This window comes from Fundulus heteroclitus, unplaced genomic scaffold, assembly GCF_011125445.2.
Source record: "Fundulus heteroclitus isolate FHET01 unplaced genomic scaffold, MU-UCD_Fhet_4.1 scaffold_38, whole genome shotgun sequence".
Lineage (NCBI taxonomy): Eukaryota > Metazoa > Chordata > Actinopteri > Cyprinodontiformes > Fundulidae > Fundulus > Fundulus heteroclitus.
Genome location: NW_023396792.1, coordinates 749,438 through 758,007, shown reverse-complemented (window position 1 = coordinate 758,007; position 8,570 = coordinate 749,438). Strand labels below are relative to the sequence as shown.

Sequence of the window (8,570 nt, the reverse complement as noted above, 5' to 3'; positions counted from 1 at the left end):
CTGTGTACAAAAGATTAAACTCGGAGCATGTTTTCTCTGAACCACATAATCAGATATTATGTATACAAATCCCCAATTACACATACATTCAACTAAAACTTAATAAGTGATTCTAAAGGCAGAAAAAAATCTTTTAGCAGTTAACAGTTATTACTGTTAATAATTGACTGCTGCTGGTAGATTCACTTTGACAGAATAAAGCATTTCACTCAGTGGACTGACCAGCAAAGAGAACATTGGGAGAAATCAAAGAACTCAGCCAACGTCAAAAAAGGGGATTTGTTGATGTGCACTATTTCTGAAAGTGTTTTGAAGCCATGCATAACAATCCGTGGAATTCATGATTTTCATTTTATTGAGTGTAAGGTGTTATTATTCCTCTGTGTCACCCGTTTGCAAAGGACTGGAGGACGACACAGACAGTCAACGGATGAAAGGAAACTGGTGAGGATGTTCCTGGACAAACACAAGAACCACTAAGGCTAAACCCTGCCAGGACCCATAAACTGCTGGAAACACCAGTGTCCAGAGTGGAGGGGGGTTTACATTGCAATAAAATGATTAAAAAACGGACACCTTCAGCTTCAACAGAAAATTGCCACTGCATACATGAGCAAGCACAATGCCTTTAAAAAAAATATTATTTAGCCAGGGTAATATAAAGTATGTTAGAGAGAGTTGAGATGTGGCTGTCCAACTGTCCAACCAGGTGGACAGTTGGTCTCTGTACTGAATTGTGCTATATAAATAAATTTGCCTTGCCTTGCCTAATGGGGCATGCCCAGTAATACCCCAAAAAGTGCACACAAAAGGGTGGCCCCCAGGTGGCATCCTGATCAGACCACCTTAGGTGACTCCTTTCAGTGAGGAGAAGCGGCTGCTCTACTTTAAGCTCCGCTTAGATAACAGAGCTCCTCACCCTGTCACTAAGGCTGAGTCCAGCCACCCTCCAGAGGAACCTCATTTCAGCTGCTTGCATCCAGGGTCTCATTCTCTCGGTTAGGATTCACACCACATGACCATGGGTGAGGGTCGAAATGTAGACGGACCAGAAATTTGAGACATTTGCATTTAGGCTCAGCTCTTCTTCTTCACCACAACAGTACGGAAGAGTTACACTGAACAAACAAAAATTATCAGCTCATTCATCCAAGCTGAAATATTCAGCCAGATTTCTACCAGAAGCTGTTTAGTGGCAACAAAAAGTGTGTGGTCATGGTGCAACTTTCTGAGGGTTACTTAAGCAAATGCTGTACATGCACTCTGATTTAAACTCACAATAAACCCAAACATGTGCACCCAATTTTTATTTTAAAACGTAATTAAGATTTGACACTTTGTGATCAATTGACCCTGGAAAAAAAAAAAACTATTCAAATTAATATACTCAAGCCCAAAAACTAGTGTATGCAACTTTTTGACCAAAAGTATCACGAAGAAGCTATAAGAACAGTCATGGATGTAGTAAACGTTCTTTCTTCTATTTCAAACCATAGCATAATGATTGCAAACATTACCAGGGTTAAATATCATGAGAGTATAATTAGCATAAATAATAATAATCACACAAACATCCATTTCAGTCCTTTATATTTTAATCTTTGCTTCCAATCAAATATTCATTTATATAACAGATTTTATTACAATAAATACATGCTTTTTCTCAATTTTTATCCAGTCTTGTGCGTTTCAGTCCTTTATATTTTAATCTTTGCTTCCAATCAAATATTCATTTATATAACAGATTTTATTACAATAAATACATGTTTTTTTTCTTTTTTTTCAATTTTTATGTAGTCTTGTGTGTTTTCAGTCCTTTTTTTCAATCTTTGCTTCCAGTCAAATATTCATTTATATAACTGATTTTATTACAATAAATACATGCTTTTTTCTCAATTTTTATCCAGTCTTGTGCGTTTTCAGTCATTTTTATTTTGTTCTTTGCTTCCAATCAGATATTCCTTTATATAACAGATTTTATTACAATAAATACCTGTTTTTTTTTCTTTTTTTTTAATTTTTATGTAGTCTTGTGTGTTTTCAGTCCTTTTTTTCAATCTTTGCTTCCAGTCAAATATTCATTTATATAACTGATTTTATTACTATAAATACATGCTTTTTTCTCAATTTTTATCCAGTCTTGTGCGTTTTCAGTCATTTTTATTTTGTTCTTTGCTTCCAATCAAATATTCCTTTATATAACAGATTTTATTACAATAAATACCTGTTTTTTTTCTTTTTTTTTTTCAATTTTTATGTAGTCTTGTGTGTTTTCAGTCCTTTTTTTCAATCTTTGCTTCCAGTCAAATATTCATTTATATAACTGATTTTATTACAATAAATACATGCTTTTTTCTAAATTTTTATCCAGTCTTGTGCTTTTTCAGTCATTTTTATTTTGTTCTTTGCTTCCAATCAAATATTCCTTTATATAACAGATTTTATTACAATAAATACCTGTTTTTTTTTCGTTTTTTTTTTTCAATTCTTGTGTAGTCTTGTGTGTTTTCAGTCCTTTTTTTCAATCTTTGCTTCCAGTCAAATATTCATTTATATAACAGATTTTATTACAATAAATACATGTTTTTTTATTTAAATTTTTATCTAGTCTTGTGTGTTTTCAGTCATTTTTATTTTGTTCTTTGCTTCCAATCAAATATTCCTTTATATAACAGATATTATTTTTTTTTTTAAATAATTTTTTTATCTAGTTTTGTGGCCATATCTAGATGGATAACTCAAATAGTAAGCCTCCACAGTAGGCCTAACTGTGACATCTATGTTTCATAATTCATTTTTTTCCCCGGTAATTTGACCGAGTGGGGATGAAATTTCACGTTATCCGTCACCTCGGGTAGTTGCTTGAGGAGGCGGAGGGAGGGCAGCGCACCGGGGGAAGTGGTGACGGGAGATAATCCGGGAGTGACGTCCAGAACGTGGGAGCTGTTTCCGAGCGTGGCCAGCCAACGGGCTGCAGCGCCGACTTTACTGCGCGAGCCTGTCAAACACAACCAACACAGCCGACATGGCGGACTGGGGTGAGAAACTAACTTAGGAAGGACAGCTATATGCTTATCATCCGCCCGTAGCAGGCTTCGTTTGAACAGCCCCGCGGTCTGCTTTTGTGAAACACCGCCGTTAGATGTGGATCGGCCTGACGAATCTCATGTTGTTGGTTTTACAGACGCTGAAACCTTCGAGCCGGAGGAGCCGATTAAAAAGGCGGCAGTGCTGGACAAGTGGGAAGGCGAGGACGAAGATGAAGACGTTAAGGTAATTTAACGCGACTCGCGCTTTATAGTTTTGGCTCCCGCCGGGTTCGTCGGGTTTGGATTTGGAGGAGGGGGGGGGGCATTTGCCGTGGAATCCCGGGGTATATGACGATGGATCGAAATAGTATCTCCCCGGCTGTTACGCCATGCTTCGGCGCAGCTCCTTTCTCCCTGACAACCCTAACGTCGGGCTAGCTTCATGCTAGCTGACGGCTAACTCATGCGGCTCCAGGAGACAGCCTGTCAGTTAGCCAGAGGCCGCTGTTCGGGGTGAAACATACCGTTCATACGTTTTATGTTGACCGTCAACTCGAATAAAAAATAAAAAATATTTGCGCGCGTGTGTGTGGGGGGATGTCGTTTTTTAGCGAGTAAGTTCTTAGGGTAAATTCTGATAGCCTAGTGAAAAGCTAGCATTTTATCAGGCTAATTAGCTACTAGCAACCTCGCTTACTTTCAAGTGCGCTTCCTTTTTTTTTTCTTTTTTAAAAGTGACAGTCCAAGTTTATCCGTGTTTTTTTTGTAACGTTTATCGAGAGGTGACAAAGGTTCTTTAACAGGACGATTACGTTTACGTGTAATATTTGGAGGAAAGTGTTGGGTTCAGTTTGAATTCCTTTCAGCTTGAGTCACGTTCGGCATGTGGCATCGCTAGCTTGCTAACCAACTGTAGCCTCGGATGAAATCACCCGGTGGATTGATGACTCAACCGAGTCAAGAACTAGGCCAAAACTTTGCAAAACTAACGGGAGCGTTTGACGCATGAGTACAAGCGGCTCTCAGTAATGTTGACTTGTTTTCTCTCTAGAAACTTCTGCCGGTTAACTTTAGGAAAGGGCTGGTAGATCCGCGTCAATTGTTGTCGGTCACATATGGCGTCAGGGTTTCTAGGCTCTCTATACTTGCGTGGAGTATTTTCTAGGTCTCGAAAAGAGAATTTGGTTTAAAGCGAAAAACATTTGGCTAGCCAAATGTGTTTTATTTAGACATCCTTATTTTATTTATCTAAAAGATAATTTACGTTTCTATAATGTACACTAAAAAAAAGGAAAGCCAAAACAGGTCTTCTTTCAATTGTCCACTTTTAAGATATTTTCAAGATCAACATATATATTTTTCTCATCTATCTTGACATTTGAGTTATGGACTGACATGCACACATGATGGACCATATTTCAGGTAATACAACCAACCTGGAATTGCCAAATGGTTGTGGTTCACTGAGAGTTCAAACTCGTGTCTTTTAAGTAGGGCTACCTTCACAACATCAAATAATCTATAATTTTTATTTGTCAAATTTGTGTCTTAACCACTTAAAACATTGTTTTTATTTTGCATGACAAAAAGTAAATTCAGGTTTCCACATTAAACAATGAATTATACACGTATAAAGACTATCTCCAGCATGACAAAAATAAAAAAGTGAAGCATTTATTTTGTCATTTACAACTGGAACAGAAATTGGAGAAATGAGAAATCCAGAAGTTTGAAATGGAAAGTGGTAAGATACAGTGACGTCTAATGTCTAGCATCCAATAAAATAAGAAAGTAAAAAAAAGGTTTATTTCTGTTTCTATTCGATGTTCTCATGAAATATAAAATTCGTATCAAATTTTCAGATTTACAGTAGGTACCAAAACTGGTTAACAAATATGGGGGGAAACGTTGTTTTGGATTTAACTTAAACTTGTTCCCAGATGTTTATTTCTTAGTCCCTTTTTAAATAAAAAAATCAGATTTAGTCTTCAATTTAACCCTTTTTAATAACTGAAAAGCAATACATGACCACCAGCATTTTAAACATGTAAAATCTATTAAAGCCAGAAATTTTAGGAATATATTTCTGAAGTTTTTTTAAATTAAAACAATGCTGTGTACTATTAATAACTGAAGGGTAAAATGTGTAGAATTTGATTTTTATGAAGGAAAATATCGATGATAAACTGCCTTGCTTTTTTGAATTCTTGTTTAACTTTAAATTTCTGACCGTTTTCTTTTTAGCACAATATGATCATTAATTGATGCAATCTTGGGGCAGTAAGATGACAATTCAGCAAATATAATCGAAGTCATTACAGTCAGATATAATCTATTAGTAACTTGTGGAAGACGATCAGTTTCAATGAGGGTTGTCATTTGCCATTGTTCCATTGTTATCCTAATATTTAAAATTGATCCAACAGAGAACAATTTTCTAGAAAATTAAATAAAGAACTTGAATGAGAGAGCTTGAAAGGACTAAACATTTACATGCTTGTCCAGATTATTTACTTTGCTGTTCTAAATTGCTTGAATCTAAAATATTAGAGCCTTATTTAAAACAGTTTGTTGATTTTTTATTTTTTTTTTCATAATCTTGTGAGCTATTTTTTTCCATTTGAGGTAAATACTTTTGTAGTTTATGAAGATTATAACATTTTTCATGATTATGCATTTAAAATAGTGTTTTAACGGTACAGTTCAGTTGATAGTCCTGGAAAAATAAAACAAAACAAAAAAAGCACTTGCACCTTCGTGTGTCCGGTGTCGTAAAATTGCAAATATTTCTGTTAACAGGATAACTGGGATGACGATGAAGAGGAGGAGAAAAAAGTAGAAGTCAAGAAGACGGGTAGGGTTTTAAACATTGCTTGATTGCTGCACATTGTTTTACCGCCTTTACTTTTAGTCTTCGCTTTCTACTTTGTTTCCAAAACTAAATGTTTAGGTATTTTGTTTTTGACAGAGACGAAGGTGTCTGAAAAGAAAAAGCTGACTGAAAAGATTAAAGAGAAAGAAAATCAGTTACGGAAGAAACAACAAGAACTGAAAAAGGAGATGGAAGAGAAAGTAAGTACTGCAGCACTTAATCTGTTTTCAGGGAAATGCAAACAGCACTTTATTGCCTTTTCAAGTAAGTGCCTTAAATTTGGTTTGTTATTCCAGCCAGAAGAACTTACTCCAGAGGAACAACTCGCAGAAAAGTTACGAGTTCAGAAACTACAGGAAGACGCAGACTTGGAGCTAGCAAAAGATGCTTTTGGTAGGAACTTATTACTGCTTTCTAATTGTTTTCTAAGGATGCTTTGAGCTCAGGAAGTCAAAGTCTTGTATCCAATTGATGATGACAATATTTACCATGAACTTTTGACAAGACCTAATTGATCAGTGCAAAGCAGAACTACTGTTATATGCTTTTAAGCTTTGACTTTGTGCATTTTAAAACCGTGTTCTTGTATTTTGTTTTGTCTTCCCAGGTGTTAGTACCGTCACAGGAATCGATGCCATGTGTCCATCTTCCAAAGAAGAATTCACAGAATTTGAAAAGTTGCTGAAAGAAAAGATAACTCAATTTGAAAAATCTGTCCATTATTCAAGTTTCTTGGATTCATTGTTTCGGGAACTTTGTATTTCATGTAAGAAAGCGACATATTTCCTGACACTATCATTATATGAATATAGTTGCATTTTTTTTAAATCTTCTTTAGCTTGACCAACGATTCTCTTCTCCCCTCCTGCAGTGGAAGTAGAGGACTTGAAGAAAATTAGTGGTTCCCTTTCAGTCCTACTTAGTGAAAAACAGAAACAGGAAAAAGTAAGTTGCCATCTTATGCTTTTGTCTTTAGCTTTATACGCAGTAGGGGGCGCTGTTAATCTATTTCAGTTTGGCACTGTCTTCATACAGTAATGCAAATATGTGGCACTTTGCTTTCTATACAAGGTTGAAGTTTTGATATTTAGATGTTTTCAGGGTCGCTTGTTTAAGTTAACACACAAAGCCTTAATCTGATGCTTTTTCTACAGAGGTTTCATCTAATTGAAGTAATTTGTATTTTTTCTTTTCCAGCAAAACAAAGGAAAGAAAAAGAAGAAAGGCGTGGTACCTGGAGGTGGACTGAAAGCACAGATGAGAGACGAGCTTGACTATGCAGAGTTTGACGGTGGTTACGCCCAGGACTACGAGGACTTCATGTGACATAGGCTCCATTATTACTTTCCTCCCTTCCTTCCTAACCCTCAAAACTACAGCTGTACCTTCCCATGCTGTCCAGTGCCATCCTGGGAAATCTGAACTGTGTGCCCCTCCTCCTTTCATTTTGCTTCAGTTACCAGAGGGACTATACCTGGGAGCATCCAGTCTCAGCACTCTTAACATACAGAACGGCCTTTTTTTTTCTGTCTCATTCAGCCTCGACTCGCACACGATCATGTGGAATCTGTTGTGTGACCCAGCTTCAAAGGAGAATACATCTTTAACTGCTGCTGTCAGGATTTTGCAGGTCTTTTTTTATTATTAAAAGGTTGCTCCTGTTTAAAAATGGCAGACACAGTATGGCAGGTTCAAGTAAAGTGACATAGAAACAAGGTTCTATGCAAATTCCTTAACCAGAATGTCATGTATTATAGGTCACACTGAAGTGTGTTTAGGTCTTTTACAGGAAAAATGTATATAATAAATATCTCTTGGGTTGCCAAATGCAGAACAATTATTCAGTTCATTATTCATCTCTATCTCTGGAACAGTTGCATTGTGGGTTAATTGAGAGAGGCATACCATATGAGTAGTTGTAATTTTACAGAGCGCACATGACATTCAATGTAAGTTAAAAGGGATAGAGTATAATAAATGTGACTTTAAAACCTCACAGCCATTCTCTTGATACATCTCTGGAATATTCTTGAAAATATGAAGCAAATGACGCTTAAAGGTATTTTCTTTTGCATGACAGAAATGTAACTTACTAATTTGAGTTTTACTAATGCGAAAAAAAAACAAAAACATACAGATCAGGCAAGTGTAGTAACTTGCTGCAACTGGTCTCTTTAATTGTTGCTTCTGCAGGCTTGTATCAAGTATGATGAGGAGCGGAGGCTAATGGGCTTCACCCCCACGTCTTCATATGGGCTTCAGTTAGTTAAAAGGGGCGTCTTTCTCCCTTTTTTTTTTTTCTTTTCTAGCTAAAGACCAGTTCCAATCTCACACAGACAATTTGAAACATGCAGTTTTGAACATGTGACATCTGTTTTATAAGCATCTAATTTAATAAACGACTGGTCAAGCGAGCAAACTGTGTGTTGGTCTGTCTTTATGCACATCGCAGGAACTTGACAAAATAATATTCACATTTGATTAGATAAAACCTGATGTCAACAAGAATGTTAGTTGCACTCCATAGCACAATGATGCTGTTGCACTAAACAGTGGTGGTTTAAAAAATAACTTCCTAAATGACCAAACCATTAATTTTGACTGTGGAAACTGATTTGTAGCTAAAATAATTGGGCTCATTCCCAGTGTGCCCTTGGTGCGACGAACCA

At 36.4% G+C, this 8,570-nt stretch overlaps 1 protein-coding gene across 1 annotated transcript; it reads left to right on the top strand.

Annotated features, from left to right (window-relative positions):
* Positions 1-2,892: 2,892 nt before the first annotated feature.
* eif3jb (eukaryotic translation initiation factor 3, subunit Jb) lies at positions 2,893-8,320 on the top strand. The gene is made up of 8 exons (XM_012850729.3): positions 2,893-3,038; positions 3,185-3,273; positions 5,829-5,883; positions 5,998-6,101; positions 6,198-6,294; positions 6,509-6,667; positions 6,773-6,846; positions 7,099-8,320. Exons 1-8 carry the CDS (start codon positions 3,026-3,028, stop codon positions 7,225-7,227), a joined length of 720 nt encoding a protein of 239 aa, XP_012706183.2. The 5' UTR covers positions 2,893-3,025; the 3' UTR covers positions 7,228-8,320.
* Positions 8,321-8,570: the final 250 nt, after the last annotated feature.

Bases quoted from the DNA above. Each gene is read 5' to 3' on its own strand.
- eif3jb (XM_012850729.3), top strand. The intron at 6,295-6,508 runs GTAGGAACTTAT...TTGTCTTCCCAG, and splicing joins GCTAGCAAAAGATGCTTTTG to GTGTTAGTACCGTCACAGGA. The intron at 6,847-7,098 runs GTAAGTTGCCAT...TTTCTTTTCCAG, and splicing joins AAAAACAGAAACAGGAAAAA to CAAAACAAAGGAAAGAAAAA.